General features: G+C 42.8%; 2 protein-coding genes across 2 annotated transcripts in view; both read right to left on the minus strand.

Annotated features, from left to right (window-relative positions):
- Positions 1-13,770, minus strand: part of LOC308279790 (aldehyde oxidase 4-like) — a gene marked incomplete at both ends in the record, with an annotated part of 77,923 nt that extends 64,153 nt beyond the window's left edge. Inside the window, 5 exons of the mRNA XM_080719959.1 lie at positions 2,289-2,415; positions 5,093-5,201; positions 7,274-7,370; positions 12,332-12,389; positions 13,717-13,770. Coding sequence (XP_080576085.1) covers positions 2,289-2,415; positions 5,093-5,201; positions 7,274-7,370; positions 12,332-12,389; positions 13,717-13,770 — 445 coding nt within the window. The remainder of the gene's footprint in view (positions 1-2,288; positions 2,416-5,092; positions 5,202-7,273; positions 7,371-12,331; positions 12,390-13,716) is intronic.
- A 3,270-nt stretch (positions 13,771-17,040) lies between these two features.
- LOC308279788 (aldehyde oxidase 3-like) overlaps positions 17,041-27,576 on the minus strand; it is a gene marked incomplete at its 5' end in the record, with an annotated part of 100,776 nt that continues 90,240 nt past the window's right edge. The window contains 3 exons of the mRNA XM_080719957.1: positions 17,041-17,242; positions 23,570-23,737; positions 25,806-25,994. Coding sequence (XP_080576083.1) covers positions 17,189-17,242; positions 23,570-23,737; positions 25,806-25,994 — 411 coding nt within the window. The 3' untranslated portion in view covers positions 17,041-17,188. The remainder of the gene's footprint in view (positions 17,243-23,569; positions 23,738-25,805; positions 25,995-27,576) is intronic.

Below are 27,576 nucleotides of genomic sequence, written 5' to 3' on the forward strand. Positions count from 1 at the left end.
ACAATAAAAATTGTATATATGATATCTGAAGTATTTAAAACAAGCAAAAAAACCTATGCATAAAAAGGATGGAAGGAACACACAAGCAATTGACAGTGGTTGTTTGTTGGTAGCAGAATTATGAATGAAGTTTTCTTTTAATTTGGGGGGCATATTTATAATAGGATGTGCTATTTTTATGCTAAAAATCATATTTAAAATCACTATATTCAATTATGATTTATTATTTTTTTGTGTTACTTAGGATGGAACCCAGGGGCATTCTACTTCCGAGCTACACCCCCAGCCCTATTTTTTATTCTTTACTTTGAAACAGGGTCTCACTGAGTTGCAAAGGGCCTCACTAAGTAGCTGAGCCTGTCTTTGAACCATGATCTTTCTATCTCAGCCTCCCAAATGCACCACCACACCCGGCTAAATTATGGTTTAATAATTTCAGAGGAAATTGTGTATGTGTGGACTGGACAAGTTTAAACGCCTAGGAGAAAAGTGCTGTCTGGAAGTGCAATGCTGGTGAGTCACGAGGAAGCCTGGGTTGTGGGGCCCTCCTTTCTTTTTATTAGAGTGAAAATAGTTTAGAAAGAAATGGCATACACAAGAATGGCTGCACACTCCATTATCTATCCTTCTTTTTGCTAAGACAAAATTACAAAAGGAAATGAAGTTAGAATTCCTCTTTAGAGTTGAAGGAAGGAGCTGGAATCTCTAGAACATAACTAGATGGCATAAGATAGAATACCTTCTCTCTGACAAACTGTAATTAAGCATTAAGGGTCAGAGTGAACCACTATCAGGGCTTTTTGTTTTGTTCTTGTTCTTGGCCATGTAATTAGTGCTAAGTCTATAAGTTCTACTAACAGCCCATCAAAGAAAAGATAATTGCACCTATGACAGTATTTCTTCTGAATCTAAAGGGGAAAAGTTTAAAAATTGTATTACCTTAGACTTGAAGGGGAAACACTAAATTAAATCAAACCATGATTTATGCTGGTTGCCCATTTTAGAAGTTATACACCTACAATTATAGTTTTGAATTTTATTTTATATTATTGTTTTTCTTAAAATGTGAATGTGATAGTTATCAGTGTGGTTAACATTTATAATTCCAGAAAGGACACAAATAAATGGTTGTAAACTCAAATATACTCTTCAAATTATCTGCACTTAGAATCAGGTTATCTATCTCACCCAGTTAGCCAATACTGATGACACCATTTCTTTCCTGGTGGTTTTATGAATTACAGGCATTAAATCTGCGAGAAAATATTCTCTAAGACTGTCTGCCACCAGTGAAAAGGGCGGATCACAAGATACCTGCCCTTTCAAAGCTCTTGACACCTCACTACTCATTACTCCATGGAGCAAGGATTATCAATTGTTCATTTATTCAGGTTTTGTTAAAATTATCATTGAATCCACAGGCCAAATTTCAATAGTATTTCACCAGAAACTGAAAAAATTTGAGTGGAGGAGTTGTTGAGTGATACAGGAAAATATCAGGGAACAACTATATACTAACTCCAATAACATTTAAAGTTGAATTTTTACTTAGTCTTAGATGCGTCTTTTCCTCATAAAACTGAGTTTCTGTCCAGGTCTGTTCATTGGAAAAGACAAGGAGTTTTCCTGAAACATTCAGAGGTTGGAATTGAATGGCTTACTTTTAAGAATGGTGGGTTTTACTTTTAAACCCACCTTGAAACTAGGTGGGTTTGTTCCAGAAAACTCCACTAGTTAACATGAGTTTTTCAGGTTTTGATAGCTATTTTATCATAGGAGACTGAATTATCCACTAAGTGTGTTTTTGAGAATTGTTTATGATCTCCTTGATCTTATTAGAATGAGCCAACAGGGGCACAAAGATGTAGAGTATGTTGAAGTCTTTTCTTTTTGGAAAGATTAATTTTAATAAGTAATGCTCATGAATGATTTGGACGGATTAGTTAAAAAAAAAACAAAGTTTAAAAGCTTTTTTTCCCCAATTCCCCCAGATTTCCACATGTAGAAAAGATTGTGCTAATAGCGTTAAGAACAGACCATTTAAGTGCCTCTGCAGACTGACAGAGGGCTTTGCTAAGAGGAAAGGTTTGTGATAAAAACCAATGTTGCTCCTATTCCTAGCATCTCTGCTGGCAAGACAAAGTCGGCCCTTTCAGGAAAGGACTTGGGACAAGACAGGTACCAAGGAGGCCAGGAGCCTGGGCACAGCTGTGCCACAACGTCTTTCCATGGCTGCCTCCTGCACTTTCCACCCTGGGCCCTGCCCACTCAGGGCCGGGAAGGCTCACCCCCGAGGGCCTCCGTTATCTGCTCGGGCGTTGGCTCCGGGTGATTCCTGAGCAGTGTGTAGATGGACATCACCATCCCTGGGCTGCAGAACCCGCACTGCGTGCCGTGACACTTGGCGAGTCTTTCCTGGAAGACAAGGAAACACCACTGATGCTTAAACCCCTTGTTTCCTGCCTTGCGCCCCGGCCAGCAGCCAAGCCTATAGATTCATCTTTCTAGAAACAAGTATAGGGCAAAAGCTATCCCCTGGAAAAAATATTTCTTGAAATTAGATGCATTTCACTTTTGCCCTCAAGAAAGGTCTAGTGGCAGGTATTAGGTAAGACCTTTTACCACCTAGATCTTCATTTCTTTACCTGAGACGTAGGAAGCATGGTTCAGAGAAACAAGTACAAGGGTTTGGAGTGGTTGCCATTGAGTTTTGGTCCTTTCTGCAGCTCATTTATTACGTGTCTTTGAGTGATTTATTTGACTTTTCTCCATCTTTAAAATTAAGATAATAATGGTATCTATGTAATAGTTACAAGTGAATGAATGTATGCAAATCATTTAGCACAGACTCTGGCCAATCATTTCCCTCTCTTTCTTTTCCATTTATATTAGAGAGTTTTTGATGAGTTAAATAATAGAATTTATTTATTTATTTATTTATTTATTGTTTGATTTATTGATTTTTTTTTTTCAGTACTAGGAATGGAACTCAAGGGCATTCTACCTCTGAGTTACACCCCAACCCTATTTTTTATATATTTTATTCTTTATTTTGAAACAGGGTCTCACTGAGTTGCAAAGGGCCTCACTAAGAAGCTGAGGCTGTCTCATGAACTGTGATCCTCCTGTCTCAGCCTCCCGAATGCTGGGATTAAAAGCATGCACCACTACGCCCGGCTATAATTTATATTAATGTTTTGAAAATAGTAAAGTGCTGTTTATTAGCATTGTGCTATTTGCATATTTAATTAACACATGTTCCACTTCTTACAATCAAATACAGCAATGAAACACACAAAACAATGAAAAAAGAGCGGGGAACAACCGTTTACTTTGCTCTATTCCAAAACCCCCCCCACCATGCTCTGGAGGTGCAGATGGGAGACCTGCCTATGGGTCCTGTGTGCTCTCACAGGCTGCTCAACGGGCTGGCTTGACAGTGACTCACATGTTTTCCAATCAACATTTTTTCAAGCGGCTTGGCTGTTAAAATGAGAACCACATACTTTGTCTGTGGCTGAAGTGAAAGAATAGACAGTTTTCTGATGCAGGAGGACAGTGTGGCTGTGTCACTAGATGGTGGTTACTTCAGACATGGTATATAGACACCTGGCCACACAGGTACTGGTGAGTATGTAATGACTGCAGGTGCGGGCAAGCCCTGGGTTGTATCTTCTGCCAATTCTCATAGTATAACTACTTTCACTGCCATGGCTGATGTTATTTCATTAATTAATTAATTAATTTTGCAGTACTGGGAATTGAACCCAGGGTCATGCTACCTCTGAGATACACCCCCAACCCTATTTTTTATCCTTTATTTTGAAACAGGGTCTCACTGAGTTGCAGAGAGCCTCACTAAGTATCTGAGGCTGGCCGCAAACCTGTGATCGTCCTGTCTCAGCCTCCCAAGTATTGGGATTACAAGCTAGCACCATGCCCAGCTATTTTATAAAATAGTTAATTGCTTAAGTTTGTATAGCTTAATTTTGATAATGGGAGTGTTTTACGACTGGCTTATGAGATTTCGGCACATCTAACAATGGACTCTTATAAACCAGTACAAGTCTGCTCCAGGGCATGGCTGAACAATCCCAGCTTCTGTACTCTCAAGAGTTGCGAGAAAGAAATCCAACAAATGCACCAGGAAGTGCTTGTGTAATTCAGAGCATGAGCCAAGCATTACACAAGATCCTCAACAGATCACAAAGTTATTAAGTTATGGCTGAAAAACATACACGGTTAACAAGTGTCCATCAACCGCAAGGGCTGTCAGCGGAGCCTCCAGGTGCCAAGCGCCAAAGGAGGGATCTTAGAAGACTATTCATAGTGGTTCCCCCCCTACACAGTGCATTTAAAACTCATCCCAACTGAAGTTCCTATTGTAGTGCATAAAAATATCATTGCCATTTCTTTGCTTTAGTTAGCACCTTGTTACCGCAGAGGCATTTTGTTGCCGCAGCATAGTGTCCCGCTGTTTGTCAGACACTGGAAAGCTCTTGCAGAGTATTACTACACACAACTGGCCTCTCCACAGGAGTTCAGGATTTTGGAAATGTGGGGGGTGAGTTAGCATCTTCTATAAACCTCTGACTTTCTATCTTGTTCTCTTCTCTTGTTAGATTGGCTGTTTCTTCTTTTGGTTTAGGGCAAGAATGGGGCTGAGAAGTTCTCTTGGGCCAAAATAAATTAAAATCAATGAAAGAATCTTGAAAATAATCTCAGAAAAATATTCCTAGCCAGGAAGTACAAAGTACGGAATCATACAAAATAAGATTGTGTGTGTGTGTGTGTGTGTGTGTGTGTGTGTGTGTGTACTGGGGATTGAACCCAGAGGCATTTCACCTCTGGGCTACACTTCCAGCCCTTTTTTATTTTATTTTGGAGCAAGGTGTCTCTATGTTCTCCCTAGGTGGCTGAGGCTGGCTGCAAACCTGGGATCCTTCTGTCTCAGCTTCCCAAGTACTAGAATTGCAGTTGTGAACGGGGACACTCGACCCAAAACAAGATTTTTAAATCCCAAAGCGTTTCAAAGGTGGTGACCACACAGGAGTCCATCAGACATGGGGTCCTCGTCACGTCGGGCTCTCACCTGCACGGGGTGAATCCTGGTTTTGATGCTTCCTACGCCTTCAACCGTGGTGACTGCGGCCCCATGCAGGGAGCAGATGGGCACCAGGCACGCTGTCACAGGGTAATGGCTGCAACAGAACTATGTAAAGAGAACACACTGGAATCATAAGGAGCCGGGAACATAGTTTGGAGGGTTATTTCAGACCAGTAGAGTCATAAGGCTCTCTCTCCTGAGAACACAGAGCTGACCAGCTAGAAAGTCCCTAACTTTAGATGCACCCAAGAAAGAATTTACATATAGCTGGTGCAGAAAGGTAGGGAAAAACAACATTGAAATGATAACAATGAATAGTAATAAAGATGTAAAGCCTCTAACAGCCCTGCATTCTTCATTTTTATTTTATTTTTTTTCTCACTCTGGGAAGGGAAGCCAGAGGATTAAAACACCACGGGGTCATTTAGCCTAGTGATTCTCAGTCTCGGGAAGCGTCTTAAAAAATGCAGATATTCTTGTATCTCCGCCCAGTTACAGCAGAGTCTGCGGGCTGGGATCAGTTAGTCACTTTTGAAGCTCCTCGGATGATGTCAATGTGTGGCCACATTTGAAAGACACCGTTTCGTGGCTGTGTCTCCACCATCTCCGTGGTAGCGTCTGTTTAACGGGGCAACAGACTCAGTGAGCACCAGCGTCTCATCTCCTTGGCTGAGGATGGGACCCCGACTTCATAAAATCTAGCTTGTTTATTCCCACATAGGCAGACGAAGTCCCACTGCCTTTTCCAGTGTGGAAAACTGGCCCTTTCCCAGGAATACCATCCCTACCCCGGCCGAGGTACACTGCTCCTCTGAACCAAAGATGGAGTGTTTCTCTTGGTTTCTCATCCCCATGAGCCATCACAGCTGCTTGGAAGCCACTGCGCTGCCTAGCGAGGGACCCAGGAGAATGCCTGGTGTGGAGGGCTAGGGTGGACTCCAGGCGCACTGGACACCAGGCACATTTTTGTTTTCTATGCTCTCCAATTTCTCTAGTTTGATATTTTACTTGGAAACAGGGTTTTGCTGAGTTGCTGAGGCTAGCCTGTGACCCTCCCGTCTCAGCCTCCCAAGTATTGGGATTCCAGGCATGTGCCACCATGCTCTGCTGGTTTGCTTCCTCTTGGTCTTCTCTCCCTCTCTCTTTTCTCTCTGTGACACTCCAGCGCTCATAGTTCTCCTTATTCTGACCCTCAGGCTGCATCCAGAAAGTCAAGGTGCGGGCTCCTCCCAGCCCGGGGCTGCTCCTCTGTCTCTGCATCAGCCACAGCTCCCTTCAAGGCTCAGGGTGAAGAACCCTTCCTCCACACCCCCCACCCCCGTGCTCAGGATACCATCAGCTCTTGTCTCCACGTGGACTTTCATCATCAGCTGTCTTATCATCCACCTCCTTTCTAGGGCCTCAAGTCCTTAAATTCTTTTGCACTTAGAAATAGAGTCAAGAGCCGGGCGTGGTGGCACACACTTGTAATCCCAGCATTCGAGAGGCTGAGACTGTAGGATCACGGTTCACGGACAACCTCAGCTACTTAGGCCCTTGGCAACTTAGTGAGACCCTGTTTCAAAAAATAAAGAATAAAAAATAAGGCAGGGGGTGTAGCTCAGAGGTTGAACGCCCCTGGGTTCCATCTCCATGCGATAAAACACAACTCCAAACCCCACACCCCTCTACAGCATTGGTCCACAGTTTTTTTGTTTTTGTTTTTTTTTTTTTTTTGGTCAAGTTTCTTTGGAGTTTGTCCACAATTTTTGCCTTCTGGTCACTCCTCTGCCGAGGGGAGCTGGCCTCCCAGCCCCAACTGTCTGCTGACCCTGCCCTCTGAGCAGGTCTGTATTCTAGGTCAGTGATGCTGGTTCAGTCACACAGCATGAAGCAGCACCTCTAGGCAGACAACTCTTCTTAGCCGAGGTCAAAAACCTCGATCTCTCGCCAAGACTATCACTGCTTTGCAATCAGCTATTCTTTCCTGACACTTGCCCTGGAATTTCCTGTTCAAAAGCAGGTAGGGAGCCCAGCCCTGAGAATTTGGCACATAGGCCAATATGTTCTTCTGGGAAGAACATCTGTGGGAAAGGCCCGGAGGCAGCGTGAGCATGTGGGACACCTGCGGGGAGGTGGGTGGGGGGCGGGAGCTCCACGCCCTTCCAGGCTGTGCACAAAGGATACTGGATCTTCTTGGTCTTGGGGTTGTATCTCGACAGCATCACTGTGCAGGCCCCACAGCCTCCTCCTCCACAGCCATATTTAGTGCCTGTGAGACGAGCTGATGGAAGAGAGTCAAGGAAAAGGGGGTCCAGGCTTTGGTGTTTCGATTTCTCTCCCTTGACTTCTGATACCAAGCAACACATTTTCTTGAGTCTTGTACCAGGTTGGCCATAGTTTCTTGCTTAGAGACTGTTCTGCTGAGAAATCCTTGGACACCCACACAGCCTTTTCCCAAAATCTCCAGTCCAGATGCATTTCTGAATATAAGATTTTTAGAAAGGTAATAATGCACCATTCCCAGTTGGGCCAGGGTGACATCTTGTAATCAAACACACAAATATTCCTGCAGTGAGCCGTACGGATGTCACACTGTTAGAATACACAGAGACTGTTTGAGCTTCAGGCCAGTTGGGTGGGCTTTGTATCCAAACAAGTTGTGAAAAAGCCATCAGCTTTCACCAAAACATGGATCTATGAAGGGATTTGGAACTCATTGGTATTATTGCCTTGGAGGTGGTGGGAGGGGTTTGTGTGGGGAACAGAAAAATCCTCCGAGAAGCTTAACTTTCTCTGACTCAGCAATGTAATACTTTGACCTTCTTATGGGATTAGATAATATAATAACCATAACTCTTGAGCCAGGAATGTCAACAGACATTGTATACCTTTTTCCTGTTAAGACATCAGCATATTTTCACAAAAGGAGAAAAAATAATAGATGCAAATCCCCTGCTTTAGGTTCTTCTGGAATTGCATACAGGAATCTACTGGAATTTGCTTGGGAGAAGTTTAAGAAGGATTTCAGGGGTGGAACTCATAATTGGCTTGGGCAGAGGATAAGACTCACTTTCATCCTGGAAACTGCTGCCCAGGAGAGATAATGCAGGGCCTGGACTCCTGGCTGCTGGGGTCAGGAGCTGGCGTTCTCACACGCCCTCTGTCTGGCCAGCGAAGCCATCTCGGGGCTCATGGAGGCCCTGGCAAGTCAGGTTTTCCACAGCAGGCTCGGGGCTCAAAAGCAACGTGGCCCCTACCTCAGTTATAGGGCTCCTTTGAATAGGGCATAAAAGGTAAGGAGTCCTCTGTTTCTACTTTAGGGGTCCTGAATTTTTCAAATAAAAGGCCAACTGCTGTCTGGCTCACAGATGAGGGTCACTTTTCACACTGTCAGAATTTAAACAGTTCTGTGATGTGCATTTAAAGTTGCCCTGAGTGCATAGCGCAAAAACTGGAGCCAGGAGCAGCTCTGTCCTCTGGACACGCACTAGCTAGATGGACCCTCCCTCCACCCTCACTAGAAGCCCCGACTCAGCCCTTTCCATATTCCCTAGACGTACCCGACTCTCATAATTTGGTAGGGCTGCCGGATAAAATGCAAGGCACTCAGTTAAATTTGAGTTTCAGATGGACGATGGCTAATATTTTAGTATGTCTTATGCATTCAAATTAAAATTTAACTGGGTGCACTGTATATTTACATGCTAAATACAGCATCCTTACTCAGGGCAAATAAAAACAATACATTTGAGGGTATTTTTTTTTTTTTGTCTTTTAGATGTGTGCAAAGAATGTGACCTCAGAGTCATACCTGGTTCTCTGCTTCAAGGGTCTCATTGCTTAGGTCGCCTTCAGTTTCTGTCACACCCTCCCATCCTCACCTCCAATTTTTTTCATCCATTAGGATAAACTTCTTTCAGCTCCTCAGAAACAATATATATATGTATATGTATATATATATATAAAACAATATATATATAAACAATATATAAAAACTATATATATATATTCTTTCTCCTCTCTCTCTCTCTCTCTCTCTCTCTCTCTCTCTCTCTCTTTGTAATGGTGGGGATTGAACCCAGGTACATTTTACCTTCAAGCTATACCTCCAGCCCTTTCTATTTTTTTATTTTTTGGATTGAAACAGGGTCTCACTAGGTTGCTGAGAGTCTTGCTAAGTTGCTGAGGCTAGCCTTGAACCTGTGATCTTCCTGTCTCAGCATCCCTAGTACTGGGATTACAAGTGTGTGCCGCCATGCCCAGCAGAAGCACTGTGTTTTCTTGCTGCTGATTGGAACACCTTTGACCCCGAGGCTTTGGTTTGCTCTTAGAACTTCCACCGGACCCTGGTTTCTTCCTTCCCTCCCCAAGTCCAGCGCCTTCCCTGTGCCCACAGCGCTGGACATACTCCCTCTGTGTGCGTGTCACCCTGTCTCCTTCAGTAGACCGAGGGCAGAGGTCACCTCTGTTGCACTTGTTTCTGAACACCTGGTACTTGATAAATATTGTTAGCTGAATGAAGTAAGAATTGTTTTGAGAATTGCCAGCAATATCAAGGCTTCGGTATTTGAAGGACAATTGTTTGGGGTGCTCTGAGACCTCCCAAGTCCTCAGTTTCATCCCAGAGCCAGGACTTCATAGAGATGAAGCAGCGCTTAGTGCTGGACACTCCTCACCCTGGTAGCTGCTGGTATTCAGTCTTTATGGTGTTATCTGGTTCTGTTGGTCAGATGGCTTAAAAGCAGGCTGGGAGGTGTTGAGGAGGAAGTGATAGGGATGGAGGTCTGGATGTGGGAGGGAGAGGGTTGCCACCAAGCAAAGTCTGATCATTTGATTCTGGGAATGACACCTAAGCCAGGGCTTACATCAGCAATAAACTGGGGATCAAGTCTTATTTACCCAGAGCTGCTAATTTATGTTAGGTACCAGAAAGGAATGAATAGAGGGGCAAATGGGAGGCTGGGGGTGATTTTTGCCTAAGGCTTGGTCTCATTGTGTGTACTTGGGGGTCTATAAATTTTCCGCTTGCTCCTAATAGAGATGGCTTCCTTCACGTCAGGATGTCTAGAGAAAGCATGGTGAAGTGTGTAGGGGACTGAGAAAGGGTGTAAGAGGGGAGTGATAGGATTTGCTGATGAACGGTGAGAGAGTCTGAAGTAACACCCCTTGCTGTTCAGATTTTGCTGGTACCTAATAAAAATAAGCAGTTCTAGGTAAGTAAGACTCCAGTGACACCACCAGACCCCAGCTTTTGATTAGGGTCCTCAGCTCCAGACCGGGGTTGGGGGAGCTGTATTGAATGGGGCATGGTCCTACTGAATGGCTCAGGCGAGGGATGTGCTCTTGTGGAGAATCACAGGTTTTCCTGGAGTCAGAACTCCCTACCGCACTTCTGAGGGACTCCTGCGGCCCCTCCCAAAGCCCGGTACCTGTGTTTATATTTATGATTTTATCACTTAAGCACCGGTTTAGGTGTCATCCCAGAGTGGGGCACAATCATACAAAAGGCAAGATTTGTTTGGTAAGTAAATGGGAGATGGCAGGACCAGGGAGGTGGATTGACCCATCTGAAATGAGTGGAATAGGGGTTTAATAGGGGTTTAGGAAGCAGTGCTGGTCAGAGTGGTAAAATGATGGGGTAGAAAACCAGATTACAAGGGGAGAGAGAGAGAGAGAGAGAGAGAGAGAGAGAGAGAGAGAGAGAGAGAGAGAGAGAGAGAGAGAGAGAGAGCCTAGAGAGAAAACAAGGTATCATGTGCAGACAGGTAAATTTGTAGACATAAAAACAGGGCTAGTGAAGTTCTGTTTTTAGATGCAGTGTTGGGAGGCAGGTGGGCTGTGGTGCTGGCCTGTAATCCCCATACCTGGGAGGCAGGGACAGGAGGGTCACAGGTTGCAGGTTTGAAGACAACCCCAGCAACTTAGTAAGGTCATGTTTCAAAATAAAAAATAAAAAGGGCTGGGGTATATCTCAGAGGTAAAATGCCCCTGGGTTCAATCTCCAGTTCCCTCTCCCCCCAAGTAAGTATATGTTGGAAAGCCAAAGGACAGAGAAAGCAAAGGAATAATTTTGTCCCATTTATCACTGGATCCTTGGAGCCTAACACAGTACCTTGCACTTTGTAGGTGCTTGATGAGTATATCTTTTTTAACTTTTTCTTTTTCTTTTTTTTTGGTGGTACTGGGAATGGAACCCTTCTACCTCCGGGCTATACTCCCAGACCTACTTTTTAATATTTTTTTGAAAATATTAAAGGTCTCTTAATTTTTAAAGGTCTCTTAAGCCAGCGAGGCTGGCTTCAAACCTGCGTGGTCCTCCTGTCTCCGCCTCCCAAGCGTGGGGATTATAAACGTGTGCCACCACGCCCGGCTAACTTGTTGTTTTAAATAATCATAGTCTCACAGAAAGTTGAAAAATATTATAGACAGTCCTGTGTGCGTGTCACCCAGCTTCCCTCAATTGGCAACATCAATACAGCCGGGATACAACATCAAAACCAGGACCTTGGCGTTGCTCCAGTTCTGATAGCTAGAGTACAGAACTCATACAGAACTCACCTCTTACGCAAGCTCTCGAATGCATACGTGTTTAGTCTAATGCAATGTTAGATCATATATAGATTTGTGTTACCACTGCCAAAACCACTCCTTTAGAGCAGCCCTTGATAGTTGCACCCAAACTCAACAGATTTTTCTTGGATAACTCTTTTCAGCAATGATCTCCTGAAGGTCTTGGAATGGTAAGCCAAAACCAGAGGTGGGGACTGGAAGTGCAGTCGCTATATATTTTGGAATTTTGAAACATGTTAATAAACTTTGTTTTCTCTGATTAGGATTATACAAGGAAATGGGACGAATCAGAAAAATGTCTGTGGGACACTATTATCAGTGACATTGGGCTGAACATTGGGCTGAACAAGAGTTTGGCTAGACACGTTTGCATTAATACTTCTGAACATGGAATGGGCACCAGGGTGACCACTGGGCTCCAGTGTCATCGGGTTATTTCCAGAGTGAGCATCCTCGTGATTTACTGGTGGTTCTTTTGGTTTTGCTTGGGTTAAAAAAAAAAGGACCAAATAAAGCAGGAATTGATAGATGCATTCTCTGGACTCCAACTAGATTACGAATGGGACACAAAGTCACTTATGCATAGCAAATACAGGTGACTTTCTTGATAATTCTTAGCACGTTCACATTTCACCACCCAAGTCAGACTGATTATAGGAAAACAAAGGATACAAACTGTCCTCACGTAAAACAGTAGATTTACTTCAGGATCAGCATTCTTCTCTATCACCTGCATTGTGGAACAAGAGAAGCGATTTTAGAAAGATATCATCAATGTGTTACAGAAATTCTACCTATTGCTCTGAGAATGTGTTTTTGATGTGGGCAGCCTTACAGATAAAAGACAACAAAGAATTCTTCTAGTAACACTTGGAACTAGAATAATCCTCCTCCTCCTCCTCCTCCTCCTCCTCCTCCTCCTCTTCTTTCTTCTCCTTCTCCTTCTCTTTCATCTTCTTTTTGCATTACTGGGGATTGAACTCAAGGGCATTCTATCTCCAAGCTACACACCTAGCCCTATTTTTATTTGTTTTCTTTTGGAACAGGGTCTCACAAAGTTGCAGAGAGCCTTGCTAAGTTCCTGAGGCTGACCTTGAACCTGTGATCCTCCTGTCTTGGCCCTCCAAGTGGGATTACAAGTGTGTACCACCACACCTGGCTCAGAAAATCTTAAAATACTTTTACATGTGCATTGTAACTATTCATCATGGTGAGGTTCAAAATGATACAAACATACATACACACATCACTTGATGTATTTTCCTCCGCATCCTCTCCACTCCTCCTCCGACTGTCCCCTACATGGTAGTGAGGTTGGTAGTGATACCTTCTTGTGTGAACATCACATTAGTTGAACTGCTTCCATCTCAAGCCTTCTTGTCTCCTCCATCCTTCTCTTCCTCCCTCCCCATCCCCTTCTACTATCTTACTGGTCCCTTTTCATTTATGTGAAGTCCTTTTTGTTTTCTATTTTCTCTCTAGTTTTTACATAAAAGAAAAGAAAAAAACTCAATCCTTGACTCTCTGGACTGGCTGATCTCACTTAGCATAATATTCTCTAGTTTGGAACCAGAATTTTGAAAAAATAGTGACACTATTTTGATATCTGAATTTTCCAACATATACAACAATTGCTCACCCTGAACTTACCTGGAAAGGACCCACATAGAGAAAAGTTACATAGATTCCCAAACTGATCCATGATAACTCAGGATCACAGGCAGTCATAGTAAAGGTTAGCCAGAGATTTCTAAAATTAGGGGGGCTGCGTCCTCGCCTCGACTGTGAGTCACCGTGCCTCCCGGTGAAGTGGAGGTGCCAAATGCAAGGGAGAGCAGATGGAAAAGAAAAGCAAGCGGAAGCCTCTAGCTTTAACAATTTGGCACCAAAACTTGAACTCCTGCCCCATGATCAATTTGATACCACTATCTATGACGTGAAAAAGACAGATGAGAGACGTTAAAGATATAAGAAACAGCATCACACTGAGCGTGCGTGGGAAGCTTGGCTTTTATCCCGAGTGGGTGAAAATCCATACCAATCATGTCATAACTTACCTTTCTTCCATTCACAAAAAAAATCAGCTCATCAGAATCGGCAAGGGACGTCATCGTGCCAAAATAGCCAAAAAGTGTTCCAGGAGAGAGACTTTGTTTCAAGCAGCTACGTTAGAGCAGTAGGTTGGTCTCCCACGTGCTCTAGGGAAGCTCAAGCCAGCGGCACAGAGTGAAGGAGTGATTTATAGTCACTGCTGCCTGGACCAACCAGGGCTCCGCCTGGCTCACAGACACCCACACAGCTCCAGGCACTGCCCTGCTTCCTTTTTTCCCATAAGTGAATTAAGTAAGGTAGAGCCTCTGTGTGTCTCCCTTGAAGTCTAAGAATGGTTTCCTCCATGGCTTGGGGTTAAAGCTAAACTAATAGATAAAACATGAGGGTTTTTTTTTTTTTTTTTTTTTTCGTATTGGGGATTTTACCCAGGGGCATTCTACCTCTGACCTAAATACACCCTTAACTCTTAAATTTTTTTTTCTTTTTTAAATTTTGAAACAGGGCCTCATTAAGTAGCTGAGGCTGGCTGCAAACCTGCGATCCTCCTGTCTCAGCCTCCCAAGTACTGGGATTATAGGTATGAGCCATCATACCTGCTTTAAGTGATTTATAATGGCTCATGAATGCACATTTAATTTTTAGAGGGGAAAAAGAATCCTCCATAGATTATTATTAATAACCATGGGAACATTATATTCACTGACCCATTTGTTTTTGTTTTCAGCAGTTAACAAAGCTTAGCAAAGTTAACAGAGCCATGACATTTGTGTGACTGCTTGTGTATCAGCCTGTTGGGGCTGGGTCTGTGTATATCTGGCTCACCATGTGTCTCCAATGTCCAAAGCAATAATGCGTTCTTTACTTATGACTTCATAATAAATTAAAGACAAAGTTGGGTTTTTTTTGTGTGTGTGTGGAACTGGTGGGATGGAACTCAGGGGCATTCTACCTCCAATCTAGACCCCAGCCCAATTTTTTTTTATTCTTTATTTTTGAAATAGGGTCCCATTAAGTTGCAAAGGGCCTCACTAAGTAGCTGAGGCTGGCTGAGAACCTCCATCCTCCAGTCTCAGCTTCCCGAATGCTGGGATTACAAGCATGTGCCACCATGCCCGGCTAAGACAGAGATTTTTTAAAAGAATGACTGAACCACAGTGGGGCGTGGTGGCACACGCTTGTAATCCCTGAGCTTGGGAGGCAGAGACAGGAGGATTGAGCAGGATTGAAGCCAGCCTTGCTGGTTTAAGAGACCCTGTTTCCAAATAAAATATAAAATAGGTCTGGGAGTGTAACCCAGAGGCGGCAGGGTTTCCAGGAAACCCAGTACTACCAAAAAAAAAAAAAAAAAAAAAAAAGGCTGAACCATTCCATAATACTATCATTTATGCTAAGGATTTTAGAATGTTCTGCTATGCCTTTTCTGTTCTTTGATAATAAACCTAAGTGTGACTGAGACGACAATCTCTGCTCCTCCTGGACCTTCTTCTGGGAGGGTTACCACATGAGTTAGAGTATGTTACAGGTCTCTGCTCTGAACCCCACTGGTTCAGGGGTCCTCGTGCTCATCACAGACAGTCTCAGCTTTTGCTTATGTGCTTGTTGTGTGCATGTTCATGGACTATAAGAGACATCTCCTGCCTTCAAGAAACCAGAGAATTCCCTTAATGATCTGATAAAAATCACGAAGATGCGGCTCACTCTCGCAAAGCTGCAGGGCCTCCGTGAGGCCGGAGGGCGTGGAGGTTGGGCACACACTTTTTGTGAACTGGAGAGTGACACACACGTATTGGCTATTATTGTGTTGTTATTTTTACTACTGTAGTTAAAAAAAACAACAACTGTTGAGAATCATTTTTTTTTGGGGGGGTGGTACTGGGGGTGGAACCCAGGGGCTTTTCTACCTCCGGGCTATACTCCCACACCTATATTATATTTTATTTGGAAACAGGGCCTCACTAAGTTGCCGAGAGCCTAAGTAGCTGAGGCTGGCTTCGAACCTGTGCGATCCTCCTGTCTCAGCCTCCCAAGCGCTGGGATTACAAGCATGCGCCACCACGCCCAGCTGACCAGCTGAGAATCTCTACAGTACACAAATTGTCATCCTAATTTCCTATCCTTGTTCAGCATGCCCCCTTTTTATTCTCTTCACTCGACCCTCACACAAGCTACTCCTACACTTTAAAGCAATAGGTGGAAAAGGGAGAGAGGGACACCCCAGAGGGAAAGGCAAGAGAGAACACATGGGAATCCAAAAACGCCTTACTGGTTGAGTCAACTTACCGTGATGCCATATGCAAAATCGACTTATTGAAAATCGTGGCCCTTAAAAAGTTTGTATATAGAGCTGGGCATGGTGTCACACGCTTGTAATCCCCTCACTTGGGAGGCGGAGACAGGAGGATCGCAGAGGTTCAAAGCCAGCCGCATTGGCTTAAGAGACCCTGTTTCAAAAAAAAAAAAAAAGTATAAAAATAGGTCTGGGAGTGTAGCCTGGAGGTAGAAGGGTTTCCAGGAAAACCCCCCCCCCCACATGTTTGTATATATAAAAATTGGACAAAAAGAAGTCTGGTGTTCTGTGTTGTTCAGTATTAGAACATTTGTTTAGTTTAGGGTTTTTTTTTTTTTGTGTGTGTGTGGTACTGGGGATGGATCCCAGAGGCCTTCTACCTCCAGGCTACACTCCCAGACCTATTTTATATTTTATTTGTAAACAGGGTCTCTTAAACCAGCTGAGGCTGGCTTAGAACCTACACGATCCTCCTGTCTCAGCCTCCCAAGTGCAAGGATTACAAGCGTGCGCCACCACACCCGGTTCCAGTATTAGAACATTTGTGTTATAATATTCTAGACTGGACAACTTTAGAATATGTTTTGAATAATGAAAATATTGAATGTTTATGTCTTTTGAATCTAATCTATAGGCATATCAACTGCAGTTATTTTCACCTTAATACAAATTTATTTTGGATAATTAGATACAATTGACCTTTATTTTGAACACAGACATAGAGGGGAAAAGTCAATAAATAGAATTAGATTAAACATTTCTTTATTGGAGTTAGTATTTCCATACCAACTAGTGATAAAAGCTGAAGAAAAATAATTTTTAGGCATACTATTTTAAGTAAGACACTTCACAAACTGCAAATAAAGAACCACAAAAATCTTTTGTTTTCTTTAGAATAGGAACATATGGTCTACACATTCATTTTCTCTATAAAGTCAGCATAGAAGTACTGCACAAATTGATTAATGCTATGTTGATTATATTGAATTCAATATCGTATTTTGTTGATGTTCCAGAAACATCATTGCTTATATGTAAAACAAGGAATTACAAAGTATTTTGTAAATATGAAATATGGAAATTTAAGAATTGCCTCTAATTTTCTACATATTTCAGGTAAAGTTGTTTATACTAGTATAACAAGCATTTAAATCCATCAGAAAATCAAATTCTGTTCTTGAGCCCAAACATTAGGCAACAGGAATGGACCAAGGTTTACAGCATTTAGAATCAATTTGCGGAACCTAAAAAAAAAAAAAAATTAGAAAAGAATCAAAAGATATAGAGAAATTTAAAACTATCCACATAATTAGCAGCAATATAGTTTCTTTTTAAGAAAACCATTTAAGCTAGCTCTTCTTTAAAACTTATTTAACTTGTATAACTTATTTTCTCTCTTTTCCAATGAATTATTTTTAGACAAGTAAAAGTATTTCTAATTCTTTGATAAACTAAAACAGAGACTAACTGTTCACAATAATTACTGTAGCAGAAAAGAAATGAAAGAGGTAGATTTTTTCAATAGAACATGAAACAGAGAATCAACATGTTTAAATCATGAAAACTATACTGATTTGAAAATGTTTTATATGTTTAATCTTCTATTTTAAATTTTTATACATTAGTAACATTTTCTATAAGTTTTTTTTTATCAGCATTAGTAAACTGAGCATTAGTAACTCAGACGCAAACATTCTTGAGTTTACATGGGAAGGAAATTTCTACCAAAACTGAAACAGACAGCATGGAGTGTAGAGAAGATTCGTTAGGTGCATCCTATTTATACATAGCGATTGTTTGAAAATCATAGAACCTGTTTGAAAACTGGCATATAAAACAAAAGATTAGCTTAGAAAACCCAGAGATTATTTTCCATGTGAGGTTTTTTTTTTCCTGAAAACTTAAAATTGAGTTTTTAGTTTTCATAAGATTTTGCTGTTAAGGAAAGCTAAAAATAGCTAAATTAGCATAAAGTTCTGTTAGGTTAAAAAGGTCATCATTTCAGTTTCAAATATTCCAAAGATATATGTAATCTTTGAAAATAAGCACCCACTGGGATATGGAAACTGAAAAAGGATTAAATATGTGATAAAAACCCCAAATATATTTTAAACTATCAATTTTTTCTTTAACGATATTTCATCTAAGAGAAAATTTACAAACGAATAATCGGAACTCACTGATACTCACAATTAATCTAAGAAGTAATTTGATACTTATCGCACAAATTAGAATTTCCCAAATCTTTTCAGGACTTGTCTGTTCATGGTAAACTAAAGGCACAAGATGATATCTTCATAGCATAATTAGTTTAAAAGAGATTCTTTTTCTTTAAATCTTTTCTTTATATATACAGAAGCTTGATGAAGGACCATCACTTGCAGCAGGGCCACCAGGTGCGGACACTGCACCTGCTTCCCCCTCAGCCCAGGGGTGTCTCCCGGAGCTTTGTTTGGGGTGGAGCGTGGCAGCAGGGGAAGCCACACTTCCCTGACGTTGAGAAAGCAAAGCATTCCCATCTGAGCTCGGAAGCACGTGTGGGCCGGATGGAGGGCCAGTGTGTGCACGGGAGGAGCTGGGCCTGAACAGCCAGGTGCTTCACAACGCTGAGCTAGTGTGGTTCTCCAGGTTCTCTCACAGCGGAATTCCTGCCACGCCAGGTAAATAATTTGAGTCCTTCAGGACTCATGCCCTGTGGCCCACCCACCCCTTCCTGTAACAGTCCACCAAGGCCCCTCCCATTACTGCCACACGCCAGCCAACCGCTGGGCGCTGCTGGATTTGGGGGCCTGGCACCAGCCCTCTTAGTGCATGGAGGGCCTTCGTCCATCCACATTGGGGCTATGATGGTATGGTTGTCAGGCTGGTAGTTCAGTTTTGTTTAAGTAGGTGTGTAGAGGCCCAGGAGTGGATTTTTCAAGGCTTTTAAAATTTTGCTGTCCAGAGGTATCCCTCTCCATGCAGGCGGTTGGCTCTGAAGGTGCTGGGTGTGCACAGAGCCTGCCCCCCAGGCCTCCTGTGCCTCTCTTAGACCTGCCTTCCAGTTGGGTGTTCCCTTGTAGCCAGCCCCTGGCTGGCCCCTTCCTCTTTCTTCTTTCATTTTTCTTTCTTCTCTTTCCCTTCTTTTCCTCCACTTCTACATTTTTCTCTTCCCCCTCTCTGCAATGGGACACTTGAATGACTTTTATCCAGTTTCATGACTCTAATGACTAATTTGCACTCATTATTAATAATGTGTGCAATGCAGACCTCTTTACAATCTGGAATGAAGTGCATGTTGGATAAATCCCTTGGCTGATGATGAGACTGTTAACCTAAAAGGGAATTCACCTCCTTCCCTTTGAAGCACCTCTGTCTCTTCACTAACTGGTTTCTACTCCAGCACCACCATCTTCCCACACAGCCTGGGCATAACCTGAGTGTAACTTAGATGCCTTCACCTCGGCTCACCCCATCTAACCAGGTAGCAGGTGCTATTGCTTGGATTCCTTTACGCCTCCATGGCCACCGGCGTGCATGGTCTTGCTCAAGGTGTTGCCTCTTGGCTGTCAAGTCAGCTTCTCCACTGATCTTTCCCAAACTAATTTTAATTATAACAACCTGCCAGAGTCATCACCCCAATTAAGTCATTAGTGTGGCCAAATTACCTTCAAAGGCCTGCTCGTTCTGCAGAAAAAACCATGAAGACTTTAACTTATATTTAAGACATCTGTGTTCTGGCAAGTTTTCCAGCTTAATTTCCAGTTTAATCCTTTGTAGACTACTCTTCAGCCAAACCCTATCGTCTGTGTTTTGAGATACACTGAATGCTGTGCATTCGCTTTCTCCTCTACCCGCCATCCCCGCTCCGTACGTCCCCTCGTCTAGATCTTGACTGCTGCCTGCATGCACCTCCCACACACTTTCGGTAGGACTGCGTTCCTGTTGTGTCTGGATATAGTGCTGGTATAATGCTTCCTAGTGCTGTTGCTTTTACTTTAAGACCACATGTAATTAACCAAGCTATAAGCTCCATGAGGTGGGGTCTTTGTTCTATTTATTTATTTATTTATTTGTTTATTTATTTTTTACCATTCTTTCTTTTTTTTATTTTGTGGTACTGGGCATTGAACTCAGGAATTCTACCTCGGAGCTATGCCACTAGCCCTATTTTATTTTATATTTTGAAACAGGGTCTTGTTAAGTTGTGGAGGAGTCACTAAGTTGCTGAGGCTGGCTTCAAACCTGTGATCCTCCTGTCTCAGCCTCGCAGATGCTGTGATTATGGGTGTGAGCCAGCACACTCAGCTTTTTCTTTTCTTTTTTCTAACTTTTTCTTAAGTGCCTGTCCATGAAAATTTGTTGAATAAATAAGTGAATAATTTTTCATCTCAGCCTGTGTTTTACTTTCTCTTTTGCCTTGGCTCCCGAAAAGGAATGCATTTAATAGTTTCAGACACACACACACACACACCCATAAATAAGGTTATAGATTGGCTGCCACATACCTTATGCAGCCTTAGTATAGAATGGAACTAAATGTATTCACATGCATTATTATTAGAACGCATCATTATTTAATCAAGTCAGGAATACACAGGTCTGGTAGCTCAGAGAAATTTTAGCTGAAACTAAGTTGGGATAATGGGTCAGAGTTTATAGCATCCCTGTCAAGCCCCAGACAGCTGTCTTTTCCTGCCACCAGGACTTGGTCAAAACTTGTTCTTTGATCCATTCACTATCATGGTATTGCAGGCTAAGGAAATCAGAAAACATAGGCTGGAAACCCAAGGCCTTGTTCAGGTATAATAATAATTGTCATCCTAATAGTCATCACTAACATTTAGTCAGCTGTTAATATATGCCAGTACACACTGTGTAACAGTACTGGCATTTAATACTTACTATGATACAACTGGCATTTAATACTCATAAGGATAACTAGGCAGGCGATTTTCTCTGTTTTAAAGATATAAAAGAGTAGGTCAAAGCTTGCCCAGGGTCACACAGCTCTAAGTGGTAGTGCTGGGATTTGAACCCAGCCTTCTAATGGCAAAGCCTGTGCATCGAGTCAGGCAACCAAGTGGATGTCAAGGCCTCTTAGTTCTTTGTGCTGCCCCAGCAGGCAGCCCCTGCGGGTGTTTCCACAGGAACCACTTGCATCTACTTCTGTCTCCAGGAGACTGGATGCCTGTTGCCTACATAGCAGCTGCCAAGAACCTACTTGAGCTGATAAATGGGGGGAACAAATATGATAATAGCAGAACAGATGTGGGGTGCTCGTTGGACTGGGGTCATTGTAAGGGTGCAGGGAGGGAGGCTTGAGGGATGAATAGAGTTTAAAAGGCTTTCCTCTTCCCTCCTCTCCTTTCCACTCTCTTTGGATATACTTTTTAATTCTGGAGTTTGGGAGCGTTTATTTTTTAAGCAGCGTGAGGACTGATGACCTCCCTGGCTTCTCATAGCTCACAGTCCTTCCAAGTGCCAATGCCTTTAAGTCTTGTCTTTTCCCCTTCAGGTCAAGATACAGAATGGATTGCCCCCACAGCACCGAGAGTCTAGCGGATACGTAATGTAAGTCGCAGATGGAAGCCATGCATAAGTTCTAACTTTTCTGGTAGCCACATTAAGAAAGTAAAGTATGAGCCAGGTGCGGTTGTGCACACGTAGAATCCCAGTACTTGGGAGGCTGAGATGGGAGAATTCAGATTTGAGGTCAGCCTTAGAAACTTAGCAAAACTCTCAGAAACCTAGTGAGGTTCTATTTCAAAACAAAAACAAACAAAAGAACAACAACAACAAAAAAAAAAAAAGAAAAAGAAAAAGGGCTAGGGGTGTGGCTTGGAGGTAGAATGCCTCTGGGTTCAATCTCCTGGACCACAGCAACAACAAACAATCATAAATGAAAAAGTATGTTGCTATGGTTTAGATGTTGTTCGAGCCCCACAGTTTCATGTGTTGGAAGCGTGTTCCCCGGTGTGGAGCTGGGAGATGGTGTGGGACGCTTAAGAGGTGGGGTTCAGTTTAAAGTCCCAAGTCATTGGGAGAGCTGCCTTCTGTAGGGAACACTGCCTTCTTCTGGAGTTGTCAGAAAAGCCCCAGCCAGGTGCAGGCACAGTGGTGCACACCTGTAATCCTATTACTTAGGAGGCTGAGGAAGGAGGATTGCAAACTTAAGGCCAGTCTGGAAAACTTAGTGAGATGTTATCTCAAAATGAAAATAAAAAGGGCTGGGTGTGTAGTTCAGTGCCCTGGGCTCAATCCTCAGTATCCAGACCAAAATAAATAAATAAATAAATAAATAAATAAATAAATAAATAAAGCCTGCGTTTTCTCTCTGGCTTCCCATTTCTGGATGTCCCCTTTTCCTTGCATGCTTTCTGCCATTTGTCAGGGGACCCTTGCCAGAGCTGCCACTATGCTGTTTGGACTTTTAGCCTCCAAAACTATGAGCCAAATAAATCTCTATTCTTTATCAAGTTAGTCTATTTCAGGCACTTCTTCATAGTGATGAAAAGCTAATACACATGTTAAATAAATTTTAATAATGAGTTGACTTCCCAGCAGCATATCAAAATATTATCATTTCACCTGCTTATCAGTGTAAAATCACAAATCAAGTATTTTACATTCTTTGTTTTCAGCAACACTTCTTCAAAACACAGTGTGTATTTTGCACTTAAGGCACCTCTGACTGTGGACTAGGCCCATTTCCAGGTCTCAGTGGCACCTGTGACACGTGGCTACGGCACTGGGCAGCACAGGCCTGGAGCCAGTGCCGGGGTCTCCCAGCCTTTTTTAAGCCAACCACCTGTAGGAAAAGATAATATTGTGTGGCGCAGATGGGGTAAACAGAGGCAGTGATATGGCTGGAGGTTGCTGATCAGCCAAAAGATCACTGGCCACCCTTTCAGTGCCCCGATGGGAAAGAACACTTCTTAACCCTTCAGAACCCGTATTCCCAGCCAGATGTGGCGGTGCACACCTGTAATCCCAGTACTTGGGAGGCTGAGATAGGATGATCGCAGGTTTGAGGACAGCCTCAGCAAGGTAGCGAGATTCCGGCAACCTAGTAAGACCTTGTTTCAAAATAATAAAAAAAAGCCGGGCGTGGGGGCCCATGCTTGTAATCCCCTTGCTTGGGAGGCAGAGACAGGAGGATCACGCAGGTTCGAAGCCAGCTGCGCGTGCTGGCTTAGGAGACCCTGTTTCCAAATAAAAATGTAAAAATAGGTCTGGGAGTGTAGCCCAGAGGTAGAAGGGCTTCCAGGAACCCCAGTACCACAAAATAAATAAATAAATAAATAAATAAATAAATAAATAAAAGAGCTGGGGATGCAGTTTGAAGGCAGAATGCCCCTAGGTTCAATTTCCTAGTACCACAAACAAAATAAAACAGCCACATTCCCTTTGACAAATATAAAAATCCTAGAGCTACCTATTTAAATATTCAAAATGGGTAATGTCTGTTTTCCAAATGAAAACATTATCCTCTTTGGGACTGTGGATTTACTTTTAAATAGACATGTCAAATGCACAGACAAGCCCTGAAGGGTTGCAGAGATTCGCAGAGAGAGAGGAGGATCCCATACCAGGTCTGTAAACTGGTCCGCACAGGCCATCCGAATCCTCTCTGGCGTGGCTGGGCTGTCCATCGCCAAAATTGGGGCCAAGCCCCTCTCCCTGCGAGCTGCGGCCACCGCGTCGGTTATTGCAAAGAACACAGAAGATCCCAGAAACATTCCAGACTCGCCTAGGCCCTGGGGGTGGCAGAGACAAGATAAAAAGAGAACTTTTAATAAACTGACCCTAGGACGTCGGGCCCATGGCGAGCCACTGGCCACTGACCCAGGCTAATTTAGAAGAGCACTCGGAGGGTCCTCCTCTCCCCGTTGCTGCAGCTGGAGGCTGCGGGGCAGGACAGAGCAGGAGCTCGGACCTCATCACCTCTGTGGGGCGGCTCTGCCCAAGACCTGACCTTGCATTCAGGGAGCAGTGAATGTGGGCTGAACAAATGTGCCCCTGAGTGGCCGCCTCCTGCTCCTTCCAATTGGCGCCGGCCTGGCCTCATTTCTTTTTCAAGGACCAGTTCAAGGACAGGGTTTCTGTTTGTATAGGGTACTGGCTGGGCCCCAGAAAGCTCTGTTCTGGAGGCCCAAGTGCTAATTTAAAGCTGGCAACGCCTGACAAATGGTGAGAATGGCCGAGTGAGGCCTGGCATGCTCTTGCTGGTGTTGGGGGGACCAGGCAGGTGTGGCTGGTGAAGCTGGGATCTGCAGTGCCAACCCAGCTATTAAAGGATGAGGAAGCTAAAGAAATGTTTTGCTTTTGGGCTGACACTCCTTGTTGGGCCCATGTCCAACTTCTTAACTTTGAATTAAAAAAAAAAAAAAGAAACAAGCTGGGCATGGTGGTTCAATCCCAGTACTTGAGAGGCTGAGATAGAAGGATCTGAGTTTGTGGCCAGCCTCAGCTACTTAGTGAGGTCAGGAGGGCCACTGTATCGACCAGCACTGAGGTCACTGGGGACTTTGGGGGCAGTTGCTTTAGCGGCATGGTGAGAGCCGAGGGCAGATCACAGAGTAAGAAGTGAGCAGGTTTACATGGAATTCTGTGTAGAGGCAACAGTCTGAAATTGACAACGGCCTAGAGAGCCTAACCTTGGCCTTATTATTACTCTTAATTTCAACATCTCAGCTCTGCGCATTGGTCAAAACTGTGCCATTTCATTGCCTTATTGAGCAATGACTAATCCTGTAGATCAAAAGTGTGTTATTATTTAATAGAATTGTTATCAAAAAGATATTAAATCCAGCTTGTTTTACCAACACATTTAGAATCATATTTGGGATCCAGATCTTCAAAACTGGCCAATGATTAAAACTTAAGAAAAAGAAAAATCAGGTGGAAAAGTAGGTTCTTCAGGGACTTTAAAACGTTTTCTACACTTATTAAAATGAAGTGAGCCTCCGACATTTAAGTGACAACTTAAAACTCACAGCTGCTTTTAACAGGAAAAAAATTGTACACAAGTTTTTCCTACAAAGTTTCGTGAGAAATAGGATTATAGTTAGCCTTAGATAAGAAGGAATGGAGCAGGGTCCTGGAAAGCCAGATAAAGGGACAACTCAAACCATCCACCCACTGAAAGGTTGATCATATAGTGGACTGGGTGAAGATGTGCATAGCATCAATGAACTTGGCCAAGGGTGGCCATGACCACATGCTGGTTCTTATGGGTGGGCTCACTGGCCATAAAACGAGAGCAAGTGAGACGCAGGCGGCACTGGCAGCCCCCTCCCTGGCCTCTGCTGCTCCTGGCTCCTCTTGGGAACAGGGGGATGCCTTCATTGAGGCAATGATATGAATCACGTTTATGTTTCTGTTTCATTTACGCCTTGGCAGCCCTCCGATCCAGGCTTGAAGACAGCATGGCCATCTAATCTGCTACTGATGGGCAGAAAGAGCCCCCCCAAAAATTATGCAAAGGAATTCAGGTCAATACAGGTTCTATGTTTTATCCAAAGACCCCTAAGGGCTTCTAAACTCTGAAATGGGTGCCAGCAATCCCTCTGAGGCTTAATTATTGCAGTGAGCAGCTGCAGAGCACCCTTCACACGCTGGCACCATCTTAATGCAATCGCGGTCACGTTCTTGCTCACGTTGTTGTTATTTCTACAACTCTCTGGGCTGTATTCTTGATGAATTACTCAATGTGATTAAAAAAATCATGATAGATATATAACTTTGGTTAATTAATCCATCCATTAATTTGTTAAAATAATTTACAGATGGCAAGTTAAATGAAGACTGACTGTCGATACTTACCTTGGAGGAGTAGATGGCTTTTGGATTCTGTGTCGTTGTCAGCAGGGACACGTGGAGTTCCTCAGGGATGTCAGTAACGGAAGGGATTTTGTACTGCTTTGGATCGCGGGTGTGTAGGACTCCGTCAGGAGAGTACTTCAGCTCCTCTAGGGTATAAAGTCCAAGACCCTGAGTAAATGCTCCTTCAATCTGAGACACAGAAAGAAACACACCTTAGTTTTTCATGATATGCTAAGAATTTCCAAATGCCATCTAAAGATGTCATTCTTTTATGTGACTGATTCCCTATGGAATCCAGGTCTCTATGGCTTTAAATATTCTACTTGTAGATTTAACCAATGACTTCTGAAATTGCTTGGTAGATTTTTAAAAAATGTTTGGATTTGATTGTAAAAAAAAACCCTTGTTTTCAATGGTTCTGTAAATGATTTGCACAGCAGTGATTTTAGAAACAGATGCCTTGTTCTCCTGTAGTCCAATCTCTGAGACAGGTCTTTTCACCCTCAAGTCATTTGACCAATAGGAGGACAATGCTTCAACCACTTTTCTAATATCCAGAGTGTCCTTTCAAAGTCTGAGGGTGGTGACCACAGTCTGGGATCTCTTCTTTCTCAGGAAAGAATGTCCCAGAAACTTTCTTAGCAGTGTGCTCATGTTCCAGTAATTATTTCCTTTGTCCCTTCATTCCAAGGGCTAAATTCTAATGTCATCTGATTGTATGTTCAATTCATTAGCTGTTTAAAAAGAATTTATCCCTACAAAAATTAAAGAAAAATCTATGGTAGAAACTATAAATGCTATATTGAAAGAAACGTAAACATTTTCTTTGTTAGTATTTGTAATGCACTAAAATTTTAGAACCGTTCAAATAAGGTTACACCCATAAAGGTTTCGCTACCAATCTAACTAACATGTATGGGGTGGGTATAAGGAAGGAATACATCAAGTGATGTGAGCATGTATGTTTGTATAACTTTGAATCTCATTATGATGTACAATTATATTGCACCAATAGAAGTATACGTATAAAATGTTTTGTTACATTAAAATGCCAATGAGCACAATTGTGTGATTCTTCCCTGTGGAGCTAAACCCCTCAAGCTCATATTCTCTCTCTCCCTCTCGCCCTCCTGTCATGATCCTGATTCTCATGTGGTTTCAACTATAGCTTCTATGTGTATCACTCTTAAATATGATCTAATTTAAGCCCTGAGGTTTGTATTTGGATAACCCACTTTCTTCTAGACATTTCTACTGGGATTTCTCACAGGCAACTTGGAATCAACAAAAACAAGTAGCATTCACACTTTTTTCTTGTAAGTGTGCATTTGTGGTCCCTGTGACTACTATCAACATTGCATCTACGTGCTAAAACCTTGTCTTCTCCTCCTCCTTCTCTTCCTCCTCCTCCTTCTTCTTCTCTTCCTCCTCTTCCTTTTCCTCTTCCCCTGACTGCAGTGAACTCCTAACTTCTTTTCAGGTATTAGTCAGTGGTTCCATTATCCATTACTCTTGGGAAAATTTGATGAAAACAGATTCCTAGGCCCCATTTGATTCATTGGGTCTCGCAAGGCCTACATCATGCAATTCATAGACATTTGTTGAATGAATAAGTGGTATCAAGAATTCTCCTCCCACATCATTAAATGTTAAAAAAATAATGACTAAGAAATAATTTTAGCTAATAGAATAAATTATTTAGTGATACTCAGAAGGCAGAAGAGATTTTCTTCCTTCAACCTGTATATAGAACAGATAAATTATTATAGGA

Source organism: Muscardinus avellanarius (genome assembly GCF_963383645.1).
Source record: "Muscardinus avellanarius genome assembly, chromosome: 2".
Classification (NCBI taxonomy): domain Eukaryota; kingdom Metazoa; phylum Chordata; class Mammalia; order Rodentia; family Gliridae; genus Muscardinus; species Muscardinus avellanarius.